The 21,817-nt window shown below is 38.5% G+C and overlaps 2 protein-coding genes and 1 long non-coding RNA gene across 3 annotated transcripts; 2 read left to right on the top strand and 1 right to left on the bottom strand.

Annotated features, from left to right (window-relative positions):
• Positions 1-249: 249 nt before the first annotated feature.
• Positions 250-4,055, bottom strand: LOC149044778 (uncharacterized). The gene is made up of 2 exons (XM_089206180.1): positions 3,599-4,055; positions 250-1,623 (listed from the first exon to the last, which is right to left on the bottom strand). Exons 1-2 carry the CDS (start codon positions 3,962-3,964, stop codon positions 1,348-1,350), a joined length of 642 nt encoding a protein of 213 aa, XP_089062306.1. The 5' UTR covers positions 3,965-4,055; the 3' UTR covers positions 250-1,347.
• A 3,598-nt stretch (positions 4,056-7,653) lies between these two features.
• On the top strand, positions 7,654-9,927 carry LOC149044777 (uncharacterized). The gene is made up of 3 exons (XR_016186530.1): positions 7,654-7,886; positions 8,981-9,054; positions 9,626-9,927. It is a non-coding gene; the product is annotated as an uncharacterized LOC149044777 (long non-coding RNA).
• Positions 9,928-12,517: 2,590 nt separating this feature from the next.
• LOC113678538 (synaptophysin-like protein 1) lies at positions 12,518-20,913 on the top strand. The gene is made up of 5 exons (XM_027195441.2): positions 12,518-12,683; positions 14,558-14,905; positions 16,458-16,643; positions 17,100-17,277; positions 18,288-20,913. Exons 1-4 carry the CDS (start codon positions 12,618-12,620, stop codon positions 17,253-17,255), a joined length of 756 nt encoding a protein of 251 aa, XP_027051242.2. The 5' UTR covers positions 12,518-12,617; the 3' UTR covers positions 17,256-17,277; positions 18,288-20,913.
• Positions 20,914-21,817: the final 904 nt, after the last annotated feature.

Below are 21,817 nucleotides of genomic sequence, written 5' to 3'. Positions count from 1 at the left end.
TTTTTCACCAGTTCTAGTCTGGAATGAAGCACAGTAGTTAGCTGTGTTTTATCATAGCAAGAATGTAACCCAGGATCAAGAGGATATCAAGCCTCATCAAAATACATATGAAATTTGGACTTTGTTTTCTTTCTCTCTGTTTTGAAAAGCATACTTTACAAAAAAAAAAAAACCACGGTGGTATCTGGGTAAGAGATTAAGGTGGCAGTTGTTATGTAAGTTTCAATCAAAACTATCTTGCGCTCAAAAGAGGATTTTCATACTTTTATTTTGTATTACGTTTTTCCTTGTACACACCTATATCATTTCTTGATAGGTAATATTTTTCTAAGAGGTTATCCTCTATCGTTTCCCGTCTTGTCAGTTTTGTGTCTATTATTTTAATAATAATCTATGTCCTTACTTACAGAGTTTTCCTTTATAGATCTGAATAAAGGAAGAAATGAATTTTTTACATTTAATTTACACCGTTGGGTCAACTAAGGATATTAAACTCTTATTTTAATTCATCTGAACTACAGTTAACTATTTCATCGTTCTTTGTAAGCCTTAAAACCCTAACGTCAGTATGCATATTCTCCATACTGTTCTCTAGACATTTCCTAAGGTGCTGATAAGGAGAATTTCGTTTAACAACCAAGAGCTTTCTTTTCTCGGTGATCATTTCCTTTATTCTCACGACTTCAATGTGTGATTCGGGGGTGACTTGTAAGGAGAAATTAGATGCTAGTCAGAGGTCAAAGAGCTAAATTTAAAGAATGTCAAGTTTGATAGAGTTTGGGTGAGATTGACTTGAAATGTTTTTTCCTCTTCCATTTAGTTTTCACATTTATAGTATTGTTCCTCAGCCAATGCGCTTCGACGAAGTTCCCTTTGTTTGGGAAACAACTGCCTGACAAAGATTGTCCAATGGGCAGCACTGACATCCATGTAGGAGGTTATGGCCGATAGGGCTGTGGATTGGGTTGAGATACGCGCTGATTGGAGTAACTTTCAAGATCTTGAGCTGTTTGATTAGGTTATGAACTGGTAAACAACTGACCTCGTGGGATACAGATGTATAAATGTATATATCCACGACTGTCTTTGTAGTTATGCTCACAGATATTCGTTGAAATAAACGATTGACTCCAGCATCATAAAGGGTAGGGTGACCTTTCGTGCAGACTTCCCCTTGGCCTCAAGCGGATGATGTCATAAAAACTAGCCACTTCCGGTTAATCCAAATACTGACGCCGTGACGTCACGTGATGATGAGAAGAAAAGGTACGGAGGTGTTTGTCAGGGAGCCTGGGCCGAGCGTGAAATTCAACCCTCTCGCGGAACTGAGATGTCTTGACTTGTCGGTTATGTGTCGCACCGACGTAATCCATAGCTCTTTGTTTTTTGAGTTCCAGGAAATTCCACGACCATCTCTGAGTACCCACATTCCTGGCAGAATTTGAACGCCTCTTGGAAAAGTCTTGTAGCGATGAATTTTCTTCTACCTAGGAAACAAGTGTCGACAGACATTCTTCTTACCGAGGCTATTGTTTCAGATTGTTGATCGATTGCAATAAATCCAATGATCGAGCTGTCGAACTCCGCCACCAAAAAATTACACTTTGCCTTGCAAAGGTAATACTGCAATCGATAAAATAAACAGATGTAAGTTGACAGATTAGAAACCGCACAACATTCTTTAAAGCTGAGCTAATGAATTAAGTTAGATGGCGTGTTACAGGTGGAAACAACAATATTTGAAATTTGTTAAACAGAAAAAAAAACCTACGTCCAATATTAAACTAATGGTCAGATGTGTACGGTAACCATTCTTATCGGAAAGCGGTTAAGCAGTAATTTTTAAGGAGGCCGCACACTATAGTGCACCAACATCGACAATCATACGTGACACAGATCAAAGAGTGATCATGTAGTCTTCACTCCTTTACATCATATAAAATCAAGCTGTTTTCAAAGGTCAATTATGAGGGATTATTTTCAGATGAGCACGTTTTTTCAAGCATTGTATACATACTATCGCCGCTGGTGTGCTCGAAATCATAGCAAACTACATCCAACATACATCTTCGGAGAGAATACAGAGCTTTGCTTTCCTAGCCATCACTCTGTCTTTATGGAGAAGTCACTACTTTGTTCCTGTGAATATTGATGAAATGAACCAAGTTCTTGTGAGTTCATCTATATTTAGTTCGTCACGTTTTTTTCCAAAGGTTTTGATCAATCCACGAGTTTCCTTGAAATAAACAAAGATTCAAACGCTTTTTTTTTTTTTCACCGACGCATCGGACACGTGAATCATTTAGCATGACGCGTGACAAATGTTGGATTGATTTGAAATAGAAAATTGATATATTGTACAGCGATACAATGTTCGTCGGCCATTTCTTCACGGTAGAGAAGCGCGCTCTTCGTTACAAGACGATGCGCATGAGTTTTGCAACGCGGAAGATAATCTTTTTTTTTACGTGAATAATTCTGCACGTGTTTAAATATCTACCGCTGAAATTTTCAATTTTGCTAGTTAGTAAGTTGCAGCTTTTACAAATAATTCTAACCATCTTTACAATGCGGACAAGATAGAATGTTCTCGCCTTTTCTGTAAAGTAATCCGACGTCATGTGCGCGGGATGCGCATGTAAAGGAAACGGAAATCCAAATACTAAATGATGGCAAATGGACACGATAACACGCCAATTTCGACTTCCCTCTCATTTTTTTGATCGGAAAGTTTTGAGAGTTCCGTATTTTCAACTGAACTGGTCGCTCTCCAATTTCTTGACAGCTGAACTAAAGAAAAGCATTGAACTATCTAAAATTGGAAACATCTTTCCTTTAGAAAACAGCCTCACGCAAAGAAAACATTTTCGGAATGCGCGGTCTAGACAAGAATGAAATACCGTATTACCTTCCCTTCTAAACGCATTAAAACGCTTTTGTTTTCGAACATCAGCGAGCGATGGCCAGTCGAATATAAAGCTAACTTTCTCTCCCAGCTTCACAATTGGAAAATAATTACGTAGTTTGGAGAGGTTCGTTAATGTGTTTAAAAATTAAAAGTTCCATTCGTGTTTTTTATGGCCTTAAGAGATTTCTGCATTGTTACATAATCAAAAGTTTATATCTAAGAACCAATTACAATATGTACATTGTCATTCTGTTCACAGTCTGTAGAACTAGTTAACATCTACAAAATTTCGTTCACCTTAGAGTCAAACTGTTATGAAAACGGGTTCTCCAGAGAACCAAAGTTCGTCTGATACAATGTTCCCTAAGAAAACATTAACTGAAAACGCCGCGGCTACCCTCCCCTGTTTGTGTCAATTTTTTTATTTTTAGCGTGTTATTTCAATACAAAGTTTAATGGCAGAAATACTACTAATTTAATTTTTTTTTCTACGACTACAAAGAGATTTGGGCGAGGCATAGAAGGAAGTTAGCCTATACAGTTGAAGGGCACTTGTGCGACCAGAAGTCCTTATAGCGACTGGCACCAATTATTTGCGGTGCGGTACTTCAAGATGTCTGTGTAGCTTTGAAAATATAGCTATTTATCCCTTAACCATCGATACTGTAATTAACTCACGGAAAATCTCACCTGAGAAATGTTTGCCAAGTCCCCTTTCAATGAACTAGTCAAGTATTGATAAAACCAGCGGTAAGTGTACACAAAAATAGCAGCCGCGGTCAGGATGACTCCAAACAAAGCAATAACAAAGGACCTAGCCAGCATTGCCCCAACAGCCATGAACAAAAGATGCAAAATAACTGCTGGAGGACTTCGAATGGCTTGCGCAAACATCGGCCATACCAAACACCTCGTTTCTTCCAAGAAAAGATTGTGAATTCGCCGCGTATCATCCCGATGAAATCGGCGAACACGCAAATCAACGTCTAATGTCGGAATTCGTCGAACCGGTGTTGTTTGTGTTGCTACTCGCTGGCATTCGCACTCCGTATCCATCTTTATATCTCGAACCAGTATTTTTCTCAAGCAATTTTAAAAATCAAGGAACTCCCGGTCTTGTTGGAGTGAATCGCTGTCAGCTTGATATGTGAGTGAATGCGAAATGCTCTTAATTTAGGCGAGACTGATCCACTTCGCGCGTCAGGCAGATCACGTCTCGTTGATTGACGTGTTCTCGTGTACGTGCTAAATTTAGCCCAGCCCTGCTCAAATAAGGGAATCATTCGGGTCACAAGGTTGATGTATCTTGTCCTGTTTAAAGCTAAAATCCTTCGAAGAACCATGTCAAAACGTTTAACACGAAATCTCGAGTGATAGTTTTCGCAGAGAAGGCGGACAAGAAACCCTGTATTGTAAGAGAACTTTTCTGCGTAAACTGTTACCCTGAAATTTCCACGGGGCAGAAAATGACTTCCGTCCGACCGTCGTACCCTTTTGAACTTTGGACTGGATCTGACTGAGAGGAGAGAAGAACAAGAGGGAGCAGAGTGGAAATTTTCATGTCCAGGGACGGGTCTCTCATACCCGTATATGGTTTTGTTTCGCTGGAGTAACGTTAGTAATTCATTCCCTTAGATTGGCCTACAATTAGCATGTTGTTTTTATCTGTAACTCGGGCAAACTGCTCGCTAAATCGTCCGTGGTCGTGTTTTTTTGTTTTTGTTTTTTTCATTTTGCCTATTTCCCTCATCGCAGTATTCATTGCGGTAGGTATTATCCCCAAGTAAGTTTTGCAAAACGTTTTGGCTCTGTTTCGTGATAAGAACTTTTCCTGCGCGGATTATTGCATCGCAGGGTACACGAAATGACGCTGATTTACCAAATATAGAGAATTATTGTGATATTTCTGCTCTGCTGTCAGGTCAAAGTCACGTTTTTTGCAAAGGAAGCCCGGCGAAAAACTAGCTTGAAGATGTACGTGAACCTTATCTGTAGCCCGGAGCTAAGACAGGTCAAAAGACTGGGAAGTAGGAGGGTAAAACTTCTTGTGAGGTTTATGGTTTACAGCTGTAGTAAAGGTTTTGACTGCTCGGTTTGTTTCCCTGCAAAGATGGCTTTAAAGTCAGGTAACGGAGAAAATAATTTTTATCAGTGAATTTTGAAAAAAACCGCTGTAATAAGCTACAGTGAGGATAAAGACAGAAAATTAAAAGTCACTAATAAAAATTAATCTGATCTGTCGGCTTCGTTTATCGACTTCATGATCCCCAACAGACGATATACCGACGTAAGTTACGCCCAGAGGCTATAAAAGAGAAAAAAAGATGTAAAAATTTTCCAGTTACGGTACAAAATTTCTACTTCAGCTTTCAGTTATATAAGCTGCGATACCTCCTTACCCATCAACAGTTTTGGAAGTGCGTCCCAACCCCCTCTCGATAACGGTCATTCGGCACTGTTTAACATGTAACTTCTCCCCACAATATGAGTAAAAATCTTCAACAAAATGGTAATAAGGATATATGCATTTATCAGCGAGAGGAAGTTATCTCGATACAACACTTAACTCTATTAACCCATTAACAATTACAAATAAGTTATTGGGGCTAGAGGATTATTCTAACAACGGTCTCTGATAAATGGCTGGGATCCAAGTGTGGCGTTAACAATTACAAATAAGTTATTGGGGCTAGAGGATTATTCTAACAACGGCCTCTGATAAATGGCTGGGATCCAAGCGTGGTGGAAAAGCTATATTCATTTTCACTCGGCGAGTGATTTCGAGCACGTAGCATGAACGGTGTCTGTTACGAGTTGGAAACAAACTTTCTTAAAAGCAACGTGATGACCGCCTATCATTGGAGGTTTTCAGTTTTATCAGTTAATTATGCTCTCAAATTCTTTTTCTTCTTTTCATTTACACGAAATACACAGAGCAATTTTCTCAGTGCTTTTGATAAAATATCTCTTGCTTATGTAACCGTCTGCTCACCGCAATACGCACACAGTGGGGTATGTCTGCTCTTACCAATTAGATATCGTCGCTTCACGTACGATGAACGATTTCGCACGAACATATACGGCTGCATGCGGGACAGAGGTGAATCTAAAGATTTAAGGTTGCCGATTTGAAATGCTGTGTAAAAGTACTATCGCTTTGCGAACCACCGGAGATATTTTCCTCTTGGATGAAACGACTCAGCCTGTGCAATAACTTCTGTGTGTCCACAAACCACAGGAAACCTGATATTTACACATCGCTGGGTGTGTTTTGTGCAAGTTTAGACCAACATCTTTGGTGACTTTCATTTTAGCAGAAGGGCGCACTCCATTTAGCTTACGGGAAGGTTCTTACTAGTCAGGGAGAGCTTTACCGGTGATCTGGTGTTATCAGCGCTGGGCCTCATGCCCCTTGCAGACCTCTCGCCGTTGCTTAAGAGCCCCTTATACTCCTCAGCGGGCGAAAAAAAAAACGCGTGAACTGAAGCATTAATAATGACGGCCTGCTCGTAGGTTACACTCCTTTTAAAAATTCACCGCCGTGTCATGTGACCCCTTACCATCTATTACCGCCAATGGTTTCTCCCATTCTTAAATGTCTAGTACCCCAAGGAGACCCCCCCCCCCCGAGTTAAATGCTGCAAACAAGAATCTAACTAAAAAATACAGATATGTTTCGATGCATTATACATTATTGGAATTTTCAAATGATATAAAGGCATTATATTACAATTATAGCAAGTAACTCCTACCTCAGGACATCGCTTTACAGAAGTTAAAGTTGTAAACAAAATACTCCCCAAGTGACGACCTCTTTTTCTGATAAACTTTAATTCGATTTCCATCGTATTTATCTTTTACAGATTTATTTTTCAGACGACAAGATTTGGGAGTTTCAACTATTGGAAAGTCTGCCAACTGAAAAACCGAAGATCAATACCCAAAAGCTATTCAAACATTCTTTATTGATCGACCAGTCGTAACGAGATATTTTGATGAGTTTATATAGTAAAATAATAGAAATAACTTATGATATGACTGCAGACTGTGTTTATTGTTCAACATCTTGACTAAAATATATTGATTACGAGTTTTTTCCTCGGTTTCAGTCTTCAGTCCGGTCTCCAAGAAATTCTGTAGTCCAGTCACTGGGTCGTTCTCGAACTTAGTCTCCATGATGGTCTCTCGGCGTTTCCTCCTAAGTCCTTCAGACCAGCGCCGGCGAGCTTTGAACTGAGCTTCACCAAAAGTTTAAGATGACAGATTTTAGCTGACAAAAACTTTGAGCTTTGGACCCATTATCTGCAAGATTTCTTTAGCGTTAACAGGGAGAAACCTGTTACTGAAAGGCCCCCTTACTCCCCTACCAAGATCCTACCGTGTAACTGTTAGGTCTGGGTACGAGTCTACATGGCCCTTTTCTTATCTTAGACTCTACTATATCTTTGCAATTCGTGGTCCCACCTTAAGCCAGGAGCAAGACTAGTTTTTCCCGCATGTGAAAACATTTCGACCATTGCCATTTCTATCCAGCATACAGCAATTATTCTTTACACATGAATTTAGGGTGCATTTCATTCTAGAAAATGAAAACATGGTATTCTCTATTGACTTGTCGAGGAAAAAAAAATGTTTGCAGACGTCAGAAAATTTCAGTGTCATCCAAAGTTAATTCTTGCACTTGAGATTGTGGTTGATGCGGGAGGCTGGCGCCGAGTATGTACCAGGCTCCTCGCGTTCGACCCAGCTTTTCACTTGATAGTGAGCCATTCAGTTCGGTGAGCCATTCAATAGTGACCCATTCAGTTTTGCGGGCCTTTCAATGGTGCGTCATTCAATTTGAAAGTGAACCATTCAGTTTGGTGAGCTATTCACTTTGGTGAGCAATTCAATTTGGAGAGCCAGTCATTTTCGTGAGCCATTCAATTTGGTGGGCCATTCAGTTTCGTGAGCCATTCAGTTTGGTTGGAGTCCAATAGTAAGCCATTTAATTTGGTACTACTAAGTTTAACACAATCCACCCACTATACTAATGATCCACTGGGTGTGGACAACGATTTGAGCAAGTTTCTGATTTAGATTAAATATTTCATGACAAAATCCACTGAGATCTAATGACTCACTGGGTGTGCACAATGATATTTTCTCCGATTGCATTAAACCACGAGATGTTACATGCATTCACTTTGAATTCTAATTGGTCATTCATGCTGTTAAGTGTGTGCTGATTGGTCGGATTAATCGTATTTAGTGTTGTTAGAAGCTTCTAACTCTCAGTTGAAGTGAACAAAGACTCTGGGCCGAAAGCTGAGCAAATAAGATAACAACCCTTTTTTTCTTACGTCCATGCATATGTTGAGTGCATTTCAGAGGTTAGATATGTCGTTGAAGCCTCGCAAACGACATTGCTACCTGTTTCGAATTGGTGCACGAATTTTGATTAGTCTTGCGTGATTTTAATCGATAAGTATCGGAGGGATGCATTCTTGACTATATCCGAATGCACGTTGTTTGCTTGTGTGAGTTCAAGGTCCTAATGATAAATGTACCTCAAATAAAATCGCTAATGGATTATCGTTTTGGTCTTTATTCATTTTTCTTCTGAGACGAGAAGCACAATAAGTCACGTAGGAACAAACCGATTAGACCAAGAAACCCGCGCACAGCGGAGCAGACACGCGAGACTTTCTTGCGCGCGAGGTTTTGTATCCGTCTCGAACCTAGCGTGCTGGAGTTGGATCGCGTGTAAAACAATGCATTAACTTTTAAACTCAGCTGGAGGGGGAGGGAGTGGTATCATATTCCTTGCTTTGGTGAAAAAAGCAGCATTTTCTTCAATTAACCTCCCCAATGCAAGAGGTGTTACAAGAAGCATGAGCAGATTTAAAAAAAAAACCACCCCCCAGGGGAGTAGAAAATAGCTATTGCCAAGGGAGGAGTGGAGGGATCGCATGGTTTTCAGGACGAAGGGGGAGAGATCAGTCGTCTCCAACAGAGTTTCTCGCATGCTACCCCACCCCCTAAGGGGGATAAATAATGACTATTCCATAACTGGTTTGTTTTTTCTTGCAGAAGAGCATTGATATGAGACGTGAGATAATTGTTCTGCTAATGACGTGCCTGATTCTCTTTTCATTTGACATGAGGTTTGTCTCCAGAATAAGGAGCGATTTTTAGTTTTAGCAATACTGAGTGATATTATAATAAAAAAATGAATAAATAAAAACCATTAAAACCAGATAATATAATGCGACTTATTAATCAGACCTCGTTAAATAGCCGGCTGCGTTTTGGTTCTTGATAAAGAAAGTAGCATGTACATTATGTTTGTCTGAGCTTGTAGGGGAAAAATACAACCTTTTTATGATCGAGAGGAAAAACAGATATTTCACTAATATATAGATTTAGCCAAGCCTAAAAGGGGAGCTCGCATTTTTTTTCCCGCACGTCTTAAGCACAACGCCTTGCCCCGGCTAGGACTAGAACCCGGGTTGTCCGACTCGGAGCTCAGTCACAAAGATAGCTTTTGACGTAATTTTTTTTTCCTTCAACTTGATCTGGGAAAATTTTCATTTCTAGAATGAAATTCCCCCTAAAATTTACGTGAAAAGAGTAACATGCTGAATGTTAGATAGAAATGGTGATGTTTGAAATGTTTTCACTACCGTTCCCAAGAATTGCAGAAATCAGTTAAAATCTGTCATCTTTAACTTTTAGTGAAGCTCAACGCATTAATAGCCGCCGTAGGTGTAATCCCGGGAGGAAACGCCGGGAGCCCATCGTGGAGACTGAGTTCCATGGTGCACCTGGATACGAACTCGGGACTGGACTGAAGAATTTCTTGGAGAACGGACTGAACACCGAAGCTGAGGAATAAAAACATGTCATCAACATGTTGTAGTTAACATTTTACGCCATAAACATAGTCAACAGTCTGTATCATGGGTGTTTTGATTTAATTGTATTATAAACTCATAAAATAGCCGGGTACGATTGGTTGATCAGTAAAGATATGAAAAGTTACTTCGTCTCTATCTTTTGAAACTAACTCTAGTTTTGTTCTGCTATGGAAAGTTTAGCTTTGAACGAAACATAAGATAGTATGAAACTTTCCAATTGGGAAAGTTCCTTTCTCCGACCGAAAAACAGCCAGAATGACTGAGCAATGTTTCGTTTTTCCAACTCTACAGTTCTTAAAATTCTGTTTCAAGTTATTTCGTCTGAGGTGGGAAATACTTTGTTGACGTGATATGTTACGCTTTCAAGCCGAAGAGGATCATGGGGGAAATTAGCACAGAGGAGGACTAGAACTAGTTTATGGTCAATTTCACTTTGTAACCAAATGATTCTTCTACTCACTTAAAGCGGATGCTGCAAGCACCGCTCGTTCACTTTTGGTACCTCAATGGAGGGCGCTTATTTAAAACAGGGGCCTATTAAAGACATGGGACGTATCTCTTTTTGAGAAACAGCAGAATGTGCGAAACAAAGCTTTGATGTTTGTTTGGAAAGGATCAAGAAGATTGGAAAATAGAATTTGTGTACCAGGATCATTCTTGGCTAAAACGACCTGCCAAGCAATCGTCGTAAAATTTTAGGACAAGATCAATCGTTTGAAGGAGCTGTGTAGTGTGAAGAAACGGAACACGAATCTCAGAACTGAACCTTGCGAAACTTAAGAACTGAACCTTGCGAACCTTAAGAACTGAACCTTGTGAACCTCAAGAATGGATCCCCGCGAACCATAAGAATTGAATCTTGCGAACCTTAAGAACTGAACCTTACGAACCTTAGAAAGTGAATCTTACGAACCTTAAGAACTGAACCTTACGAACCTTAAAAAGTGAATCTTACGAACCTTAAGAACTGAACCTTGCGAACCTTAAGAATGAATCCATGCGAACCTTAAGAATTGAACCTTGTGAACCTTAAGAACTGAACCTTGCGAGCCTTAAGAATGGACCCTTGCAAACCTTAAGAACTCAACACTGCGAACATTTATGTTACTTTTTAATTAGAACCGAGCATGAAACCGAATACTGTTTATCTTATCAAAGGGCGTGTTTATTGACACACGAATAGCTTTTATATACCAGAAGTGAGTTTAAGTCTTCGAGAGAAGTTGTTGTCCACGAGAACGGATATTTTCTTTTTGACGAGCTAGAACCTTGGAGTCTTGTAAATCTAATTTTCGGAGGAAATAGCCAATAAAAACCTTAACATGTAGTCACGTAAACATAGTAGTTGAAAGACTAAGAAGAAGACCACCGTTTTTTAATGAACCTGTAGGAGAGTTTTGGAAATGAACCCATAAAGGAAATCTCCAGACAGAAAGAAACTCTTTTATCGCCGTTTGTTACTAATACTTACGCATCACAATCCGTATACAACCCTTGCGCTCACAAACTACAATCACTCTCTCCACATGCTCACTCTCCACGAGGATCACCTGTCAGTCACGCTCGGTAGCAGTTTCCGTCTGTGAACAGTTAAAGGAAGATGAACCACAGCCGATATCGATGTCTATGTACTCTAATATTTATAGAGCCATTTCTGAAACAAAAATAGGAACGCTTACTGGAATAGAGGCATTTTCTGGTGTAAGGGCCCTTATTGGAATGAGGGTGCTTACTCCACTGGGGTGTTTGTTAGAATAGGGGCGCTTATTAGCAAAAACTTTTATTAAGTGGGAGGGGGGGGGGCGCGCTTATTGGGGAGGGGGCACTTATTAGAACGGAGGGCACCAAATCGAATCATCACGGTATTTTACCATTTTCTGTCGGAGAGGTGGCGGTGCTGTTTAGAGGGTTGGGGGAATGAAACCTCGATATTATGCTAAGCCAAGCGCGCCTGAATCTCCCGTAGTTCATTGCCACAAGAAAACTTCTTTGCAATCTCGGTAGTGTTCAATGCGTCTATAATCGATATGTGACAATGCATAAATAGAGAAATATTCAGAGACATTCTTGCATCGTGTCATTTCGTTCAGCGCAATCCTGATGAAATTATTGCGCATAAATTACGACATTAAATGTTTGCCAAGCCAATTTATGCTGCGGTTAAGACTATCTCTACAACGAAGCATATAAGGGAAAGAAGGTGGGGGAGTGGGGGGAGTGGGGCCCCGAAGACTTCTTACTCAAGGTAAAGGGAATGGTTAAAGGCAGGAGCCCTTCCTGTTAAGGAGTGTAAAAAAATGAAAATGTGAAAACAGTCTTATAGAGGCAATGGTCTATCTACATAGCTTTTTAGAACAGTAAAAGGAATCTAAGATGAACAGAACAAGAAGCCTGCTGTTTGAGCTTTCAGTGGTTAAATGCCATCCATTCCAAACGTCTCTTGAATATCTTCACCGTTCGAATTCGCCGGCCGGATGGTCGCGTGATAGAATGATAGGCCAAACAGGAAATCTATTCGCCTACCTTCCAAATAAATGATATTCCACAAATACTTAAGTAGAAATGGGAAATTTTAAAGCATTTCCCGTTTTATTATTAAATCACTAACGTGATCGTGTTAGTCTTGCCAAAGAGCATGTGATTTTCCTAGAAAGTGCAGAAGCTCAAATTAGCAGTGACGTCATATTAGAGAAAATGGCCAGGCTGCTTAGCTTGGCAGAGCGCGAACGAAGGAGCGGATTTGCAGGCAGGTGTGCATGGTCTGTAGTGTGCTGGAACATATTTGATCACTTGTTCTTCTCTTGTCCAAAATGAACATGAAGCCAAATATCGAGATTCTGAAGGAACCTAAAGGGTTCATTAAAGGCATTGAGCTGGTGAGTTTGCGTCAAGATTGTGCCTTGTGGCGCTTAATAGATAATGCCTTGATAATACCATGTACTCTTTAGTATTGGTTGCAAATTGCTACACTGAAATTGGCGTTATTTTAGCTTAAAGTACTTTCATTTTCGAACTGTCAGCCGTAAAGGTGCACGGTTGTCCTATGTTCAGTCAGTATGGCACAATCCGTGGTTAATGCATGTCCAAAACGCATGAAAAATGTCTGATATGAGCTTAATTTTCAATATATACGCCGCCTGTGATCGTGACCTATTGAGTCTTATTTATGGACCTCGACGACAATCAGTTTAGGGCACAAGTCACAATGTGTACATTTTTATAGTTCAGTCATGATGCAAAAGCTAAATTTGTACTTGTTAACGTTTGCATGAAGATATGTTTTACGTAAAGTAGAATTGAATTTAAGCCGATCAAGGTTTTAACTTCTATACAGTAAAGCCAGCATCGTAGTGAAAACAAAAACCGATATACACATTTAAGTGTAAGCCGTAAAGATAGGGGTTCAATTTCTCCTTTTTATGGGTATGGTCAAGTTTGATTCTAAAATACCCTGAAAAACCCGAATTTCTCGGAAAAACAGCGCGCCCTATAACCGAAAAACTACGGTTATTGTAATAGTAAGAAGTATTTGAAACATGAACGAAAGTGGATTGCAGCATGGCCTAAAAAATCTTTGTGATATGGCAGCAGCCACTAGAACATGGCACAACTGAAGGTTTCCAGAGCAAAACAAGAGCTCAGCATATGTGCTTTGTTCACTTCCTATCCATCCTCCAATGTCAACGTCTGGTTAGATAAAGTTACTCAAATATGTCCTAGAATGCTGAAGCATGCTTCTGAAACCCACCCTCCCCTGCCCTACCCCCTAGAAGGACATGTTGCAAAGCCACATGCCATTGTGGTTCATTTTTCTCCCTATTTTGAGCACAACAGGTGAAGGAAATTTTTCAAAACCAGTCGAGCCACCCTTTTACCTGTTGAATTTTCAAGAATTCTAAGCAACTTTGGGCTGTAGTAAGAGATACTTCAGTTCCAGTATATTCCTACAATTAGCAGCATTGTTGCTGCAAGTTGTCGAAATTTCACTTCATCAGTTCCTCAAAGCTAGCTTGTTCTTAGGTGCTCCTTTTCCATTTTTGATAGAGAGTCATTCAGGAACTTCAAGATGTTAATTACAGGCAGTAAATTTACTGGTTACTGCCTGAAACATGAGGGGACGTAAGCAGCCTCAACTGTAAGTACTTTTTTGAAATGCCAGGATATTATCCTAGCATTACTAACATTCTGAGCTGTGCGAGAGTGTCAAAATCCGTGCATATGTCACAGAAATGTCACTAGACCTAAAGTACACCAGATGAGGGCAAACAAATCATGTGGATATATTTCTCTTTATAATCTACAATGTAACGCAAAGGAACTGGCTAAGGAATAAAGGCACTATTGATTGCGTGTGAAACAAAAGCATTAGCTGATGAATTTTGATATCATGCATTAATTCATTTATCTTCTCATATTTATTTGCTCTCATCTGGCGTACTTTAGGTCCAGTGACATTTCTGACATGCGCACGGATTGACACTCTCGTGCAGCTCGGAATGTTAAGAATGTTAGGATAATAACCTAGCATTTTTAAAAAGTACTTACAGTTAAGGCCTCTTGCGTCGCCTCATGGGTGAACACTGCTTGCTGTGCAAGCACAATTAAATTAAGCTGTCTACCCAGTTCAGATCATGCATCCATTACATTTTGCAAAGACAACCCTATTGTGGCCAGAAGCTCTGTCTCTCTGACTGCTTCACACACTTCAGTTGCCCTTTTCCTCTGACCTTTTCCTCTTCTTTTCATCCAGGTCATCACCATATTTGCCTTTGCCACAGTGGCTGGTTTTATAGGTCATGCTGAATTTAAACTTAATTGCTTAGGAATATCAAACACACGACCAGTTTCTGTGGATTTTTACTACCCGTTCAGTGAGATGAAAGTATATGTCTCAAAGAACGAGCTCTGCATAAATGACACCGAAATCAAGCCACTTACAATGGAATTGAAATACAAGTCTGAGGCCGAGTACATTGTCTTCACTGGTGTGGTTTCCATGTTGTTCGTCATTGTGGCTCTTGTTTACTACACCTTTTTTGAAGATCGAGCCAAAGAAGCCACCTCAACTGATGTTGGTTATTTTTCGTTTCCAGTTTTGGTAAGCTTAATCATGATTAGGTCACTTTAATCCTTTCACTCCCCAGATCTCTTTAGTAATTCTCCTTACTGTCTGCCATACATTGCTTATAATTTTAGTTTGTAGAATTTGGTATTGAATCAAATGATAATTCACCAATTGATATTTTTCTATATTCTCATCACTTGTCCACTTGAGACTGTATTGATATTGTGAGGAGAAATTCTGTCTTGGTTACTACTGAGAGTGAAGGGGTTAATCCTTTACGCTCTAATGTCAGTATGCATATTCTGGATACTGTTCTCTATACATTTCCTGAGGTCCTGACATGGATTAATTTTTTTTACTGTCCAGAGCTGCTTTCGTTGGTGATTATTTCAAGTACGGCTAACTTGAAAGACAGAAAATTAGCATTTTTGAACCAATCTTAACATCAATGTCCAGCTAAATAAAGTTACTCAAAAAATGTCTGGAAATCATAGCTTAGAGGGTCTAAATTTTGCAACATGCTATGCTTGCTGTATGAGCATAATTCAGTTCAAGTGCCTCCTCAGTTCAGATCTTAAACCTGTTACATTTTCCAATGACAACCTTGTTGTGTAGGAATTGGTGGACTCTGGGTTAGATAGTCCAGGTTTTAGCAGAAGCTAAGATTATGGAGTTGACGCAAGAACTGAGTGACCAACACAGCATTTCTCCTCATAACATTAATACAATATCAAGCAGACAAGTGATGGGAATAAAGAAAAATATTAATTAGGGGATTATTAATTGATCCAATACCAAATTCTCCAAACTTACATCACAACAGCTATATGGTAGACAGTAAGGAGAAATACTAACAAGATCTTGGAGGTGAAAGGGTAAAGTGCTGGTTGTTACTAACTTACAATGGACCAGTGTGAAACTTTGTTAGAATTATTCATGGTCAGTGAAGTTGACATCTTGTGTTTTTGCACGGTGGTTCTTAATTAGGTGTAAGATTTTAATCTTGTATGATTATGTAACACCATGTTTCCTTAAATAGGTGCCTGCATGCTTATTTAAAATTTTGGGCTAAAAGGAGGGGCACTTATTGGAAGAGGGGGTGCTTCTTATTCTCTTGTACTAATCCCATTGTAGTTGACACTTAAAGAGTTATAAATAAAGTGGGGATAGAGCCATGTTTTCTTTGTGTCCATGCTTAATCAAGAGGGGTGCTTGTCCGACCGACATCATGAACTTGTAGGAAAGAGGTTGTTAAAGCATGTGAGCTAATTTGATGAAATATGGTATTTTCAACAACCCGTTAACTCCCATGAGTGACCATGACAGAATTTCTCTATACAATACCAATACAATTTCAACCAGATAAGAGATGAGAATAAAGAAAAATATCAATTTGGGGATAATAAGTTGATCCAATATTAAATTCTCTGAACTAACATTATAAGAATTGTATGGCTGACAGTTAGGAGAATTACAAATTTGATCAAGGGGTTATAGGGTTAAGGACAATTATTTTTGACACTCTGGATTTTACAAGTGATTCATGATAATGCTCAAAGGGTTTGTTCTTCTTCCTTGTGTGTAGGATTTTGTCTTTACTGTTGTCCTGGTCATCTTTTGGTTTACCAGCTCCATCGCATGGGCAGCTGCATTGTCTGGGCTTAAAGATGCTACAAGCGCGACAACTCTATTTGACACAGTTGCACCTTGTAAGGCTCAAGGCTGTCAATCATTCAATGGAGCACGATATGGATCTGCTACTGTGGCTGTGGTAAGTAATTAACCTCTTATACTCCAAAATCTATACAGGTATTCACAGTTAAGTTCTCATAAGCCTTTATCTCCTGTGAGTGACTAAGATAGAATTTCTCCTCACAATTTCAATACAATTCTCTTCATGAGAATAAAGAAAAATTTTAATGAGGGGATTATTAGTTTATCCAATACTACATTCTCCAAACCCACATCAGAAGAACTATTTGGCAGACAGTAAGGAGAATTACTAATGAGATCTTGGGAGTTTAAGGGTTAACATTTCCAGTAGTCATGACAGAGAGAATTTATTTAAAAATCAGGAGTGATACTGTTAGGAGATATGAGATGTTTGTAAAACATCAATTAAGGAATTACTAGTTGATTCAATACCAAATTCTCCCAACTAACATCATAACAATTGTGTAGCAGACAGTAAAGAGAATTATTAGTTAAACTATGTTTTATATTACAGGTCTTTGGATTCCTCAACTTTTTTGTCTGGGGTGGCAATCTGTGGTTCCTTTTTAAAGAAACACCATGGCATAGTCCTCGCACTTCTGGAAAAGGTGCTGAGAGTATACCTCAGGAGCCTCCACGACAAGACATTCCCTCTGCTCCAGAAATGTAATCTCTTTTCTCAGCACTGCAAGGTATGTTTTGTTCTGTTGAAATACTGTTGGAGCTGTAAGCTGTAGAGCAGCTTACTTAACCCTTTACTCCTCTACATCAGTATCTGTATTCTCCAAACTTTTCTCTTAATATTTCCTTTGGCACTGACAAGGAGAATTTGTTTTACAATCAAAGCTTTTTAGGTTGGTGATCATTTCCTTTATTCTCATGATCTAAATGAATGATTCAGCAGTGTTGCGGAAGGGAGAAATTAGAAGCTGGTCACTAGTAGGGTTTAAGGGGTTAAATATTGATAAATAAGTGGATATATTTAAAATCTTCATTCACTTGGATGTTTATTTGGACCCAATTCATTAACCAGCTCCCAGTTGGCTTGTTAGCTCAATTGGTAGAGCACTGCACCGGTATTGCAGAGGTCATGGGTTCAAATCCCGTACGGGCCTGAATTTTTTTCAGGTCCTATTTACAACTACTAGTTTCAGTAGTGTTCTTAGCTGCGAGGATCCCTTAATTTCATCTCTCCACCACAGTGCAAATATGTGAATTTTCATATATCTAAAATCTGGATACAATCACTTAGAAGTTTTGATTGTGCTCATAAAATTTACTTTTTCTGTTCCTTAAAAATGTGTTAAACTTGAAAGCCTTGGAAGATGTATGTAAGATTCAGTTTCCAAACTTCTGATTCAAACAACAATATACATGCTCATCCTTAAGAATGGTTATATAATGTTATTTACTGGACGGGAGATCTAGAAGGAAAAAAGAGCTGAGGGCCAAGAGCACAGTTTTTTTGGCCATAGAAAAACAGTCCAGACCTGGAACATTTTTATTTTTCTGCTGGTTTGCTTCAATCCACTTTGCCAGGAATGACACAAAAAATTTGGAACCATGGTCCGTATTGTGAAAAGCTGGGCCAATTACCTGCACCTTATTTGAGCATTTTTAGATTCTGGCCTCCTGAGATACTTTGGAAAAAAAGAGTTTCCAGTTTTTATTGTCTAATCAGTTTTTGTATTTTTGATTGCAGATAATTTGTCTTCGTGTATTACTCTGTAATCAGGCATTCGTCATACAACATGTTTTGGATAATACTTTTGAAACTTTACTACTTAGTCAGTTTTGAAGTTAAAGGGTTTTTGTAGACTATTTTGGTCTGTAAAGTGATTGACATAGCTGCTGTTATATGTCAATTAATATGCAGTTATTGACTGAGGTAAAGGTCCTGATAAAAATAAATATATGTCTATATTATTAACCAAGCGTGAGGTTCATGTGGAGAAAATCTGTGCCCAAGGTTTTGAGTGCCTTGCAAGGTTAATGGCAGAGGGTCATACTCAAGACCAAGGGTCATACTCAAGACCAAGCACAGCTGTTTCCCCCTATAGAATGACCAAGTCCAACTTTTTTTAACTGTGGGATTTCTTTTTCCTGTTTGGCAGTGGAAAAAGTTCTGGATTATGGTCTTTAAGGCAGGAACACTTATGACTAACCAATCTAATTCGAGGATTTAAGATTCCGGCCCACAAAGATGCTTTAGCCAAAAAAAATAAATTGGTGTAACTTTTGAACTAAGATAAATGAAACACCTTTGCAACAAAATCCTCTCCCAGAGAAAAGGAACCCTTTTGTTCATTAATTTGATATATATCTTAGATCCATGCGTTAACTTTGAACATAAACTGAATGCTTTACATCACTAAGGTTCTTACTTAAAAATGCAAGTAATTTCCCTTTTTTTTGTAAGAGAGAATCTAATGTCAGGTTACATTTGATGTGAAATGTTCATCACGTTTTCAACCATTTAAATCTCATTCGATAATTTTTTTTTGTTTTGTTTACTATTTGAAATATTATTTACTTGTTTCTTGTCAAAATGCTTTGTTTGCCTTTTCCAAGAAAGTAACTCATAGAGAAAACAGAGCAAAAGATAATGCAGCTTTTCAAAGTACATATTATGTCAGTATTGCCAGTTTATTTCTGGAATGCTGACGGTATTTTGCTATTAATTTCCACCCAGATTGCATTTTGATTATTATCTGGAAAATTGGGACCTATCTTAAAACATTTTTTTTGGACGACTGCCATGGGCTTCTAAAGCAAGGTTTTTACATTTTACTAGGTTGTGTTAAAATTTAATTGTCTTTAATAACACCTATTTAAGATTTTCTCTTTTATTTACCCTTTAACTCCCATGAGTGACCAAGACGGAATTTCTCCTTACAATATCAATACAATATCAACCAGATAAGTAATGAGAATAAAGAATAATATCAATTTGGGGATAATTAGCTGATCCAATACTAAATTCTCTGAACTAACATTACAAGAATTGTATGGCTGACAGTAAGGAGAATAACAAAGTTGGTCTGGGAGTTGAAGGGTTAAAGTGAATCAAGAAGAGTTGTTTCTGACAAATTATGTATTTTTTAGTCAAAACTCCTTAAATTTAATATTATGCTTTTTTTGTTTTTGTCTCTTTTTATGTTAAGTGTTTTGACGACTCACTGTAAATCAATACCTAGAAATAGGAGAAGGGAAAACTTGAGTTTTTATTCCTTAATATTTTCATCCAGAGCACCTCAGTAGAACTGGGAAAAACTTCCACCAATACTGCATTACAAACTCTTCATGTCATTGGTAAATGAGTGTATACTGTATGGTGTAGTAACATGAGGTGTGCATCTCCAAAGTTACATTTTTTGGTGGTGGTAGTTTTTTCTTTGTAATACACTTGGATGAATTGAATAATTATAATGATCTTTTGCTGTACATCAGCAAGAGTATTTTTAAAGTGAAATTCTTCATAATTCAGCTTAATCCTTTTGCTCTTATCCATATATTGAGCTTATTTGAGTAGAAAGTGTGGAGAAGAATGCAGTAGTATACTAATTATTTCTTTTCTTTGTATTTTAATCTTTTGATTATTTAGCAGTAGTTACAAACCTTACTTAAATATAACTTGGATTATGATTTGAACATTTTTGTTCCCAGGGTCTCTCACCTCACCGCCCCTAAAAGGTGAGAGAGAATGGGACTGATATTGTTATTAAGAGAGAAGCTGTCAAAAATAGGATTAATTCAAAGAGTGATTGATTTTCGTGTAAATTGAAAATTTCATGGATTTGATAAGTTTGGCATTTTTTTTCATGACTAGAGAAGTAGCATTTGCTCTGTAAGTTTTAAAACGTGATGATGAAAATTCACTTTTACTAACTGGATGGAATTTACTGCATCATGCAGCTTTATTCAAGAGAAACATTCTGTTACTTCGTAATGAGATAAATGTTGCCATAGAGCCTTCCGTTAACCCTTAAACTCTCATGAGTGACCAAGACAGAATTTCTCCTTACAATATCAATTCAATATCAACCAGATAGGTGATGAGAATAAAGAAAATATCAATTTGGGGATAATTAGTTGATCCAATACTAAATTCTCTTAACTCACATGATAAGAATTGTAAAGTTGGTAGTAAGGAGAATTACAAATTTTATTTGGGCGTTCAAGGGTTAAGGGTCATTGCCAACTCATAACCATCATTAACTGAAATCAGGCCAATATTTGTAAGCAAGTTAATTTTTTTTTTAAATACTGTATGTTATAGATGCTTAAATTTGTGTATTCAAATATATTCATGCAGTGATATTGATGAACTTGTGTGTTTTGTTTATTATTTTTGTTTGTGCAGAGATGTGATGGGAACGAGTTTATCCGTCAAAAGCCAGCGGCAGACCTGGCGATTTTCGGCGATCGTAGCGATCGGCCAAAATCGCCAGGTGTGCCCAGTGGGGCGATTGCGATTTTCGCCGATCGCTGGTTTAAGCAATGTGCGCGATGGTGTGCACGTCCTCGCATCCGATGATTCATTCCATTGAATATACAATGACACAAGCAACACTTTTGAGGCACGCTTTGTTTATACTCAGTTTTCTCAGAAACATCACCAAAAAGCGACGTAAACAACCTTAGCCTGCGAGCAAGCTTTCATTCTTAGCGCGTTTCTTCGCCCGCGGGAAGATTGGAGACGGGTAGGGGAGAGGTTTTTCGGAGGTCTGGCATTAATAATATTACAACCCTTGCAGACCAATTGCTGTGCACACCTCTTCCCGGCTTGCATTCCTCAAAGCCTCGTACTTTCCCGCGGGTGAAGAAATGCACGCGCCGAATCGCTTTTAATGAGGGCTTGCTCGTGGGCTAGAACAACCTCTACAGGAACTTGACGTCACAGACATTTATGACATCACAACAACAAATCAATTATTGAAGTGTATTTCAGGTGCCTAAAATCGTTTTGTCGCACCTAAACAAATTTCTTGCATCCTTCCATACAGATCATTTTCAAACTATTAGAAACTGACGAAAACGTTATATTCTCATAAGAGAAATAGCTTATTACCAGCGCGCAAATTAAGGTAAGTTTGACTCAATTAGTGACATCCTTTTATCAAATCTTGAGGTCGATTGTGTCTTGGCTTTTCTTCAATATTAATAGAAAGAAAGTCTTTTTCTCTCTTCGTTCGATGATAATTTAATTTTGAGAAAAACTATTGGTACCTT

The sequence above is a fragment of the Pocillopora damicornis genome, chromosome 5, assembly GCF_964200805.1.
Source record: "Pocillopora damicornis chromosome 5, jaPocDami1.2, whole genome shotgun sequence".
Lineage (NCBI taxonomy): Eukaryota > Metazoa > Cnidaria > Anthozoa > Scleractinia > Pocilloporidae > Pocillopora > Pocillopora damicornis.
This window is presented reverse-complemented; position numbering and strand designations above follow the sequence as displayed.

Excerpts from the sequence above, each read along its gene's own strand:
- LOC149044778 (XM_089206180.1), bottom strand. The coding sequence starts at position 3,964 with ATGGATACGGAGTGCGAATGCCAGCGAGTAGCAACACAAACAACACCG. Across the intron at positions 1,624-3,598 it reads ACTTGGCAAACATTTCTCAG|TATTACCTTTGCAAGGCAAA; the intron begins GTGAGATTTTCC and ends TATCGATTGCAG.
- LOC113678538 (XM_027195441.2), top strand. The coding sequence starts at position 12,618 with ATGAACATGAAGCCAAATATCGAGATTCTGAAGGAACCTAAAGGGTTC. Across the intron at positions 12,684-14,557 it reads TCATTAAAGGCATTGAGCTG|GTCATCACCATATTTGCCTT; the intron begins GTGAGTTTGCGT and ends CTTTTCATCCAG. Across the intron at positions 14,906-16,457 it reads ATTTTTCGTTTCCAGTTTTG|GATTTTGTCTTTACTGTTGT; the intron begins GTAAGCTTAATC and ends CCTTGTGTGTAG.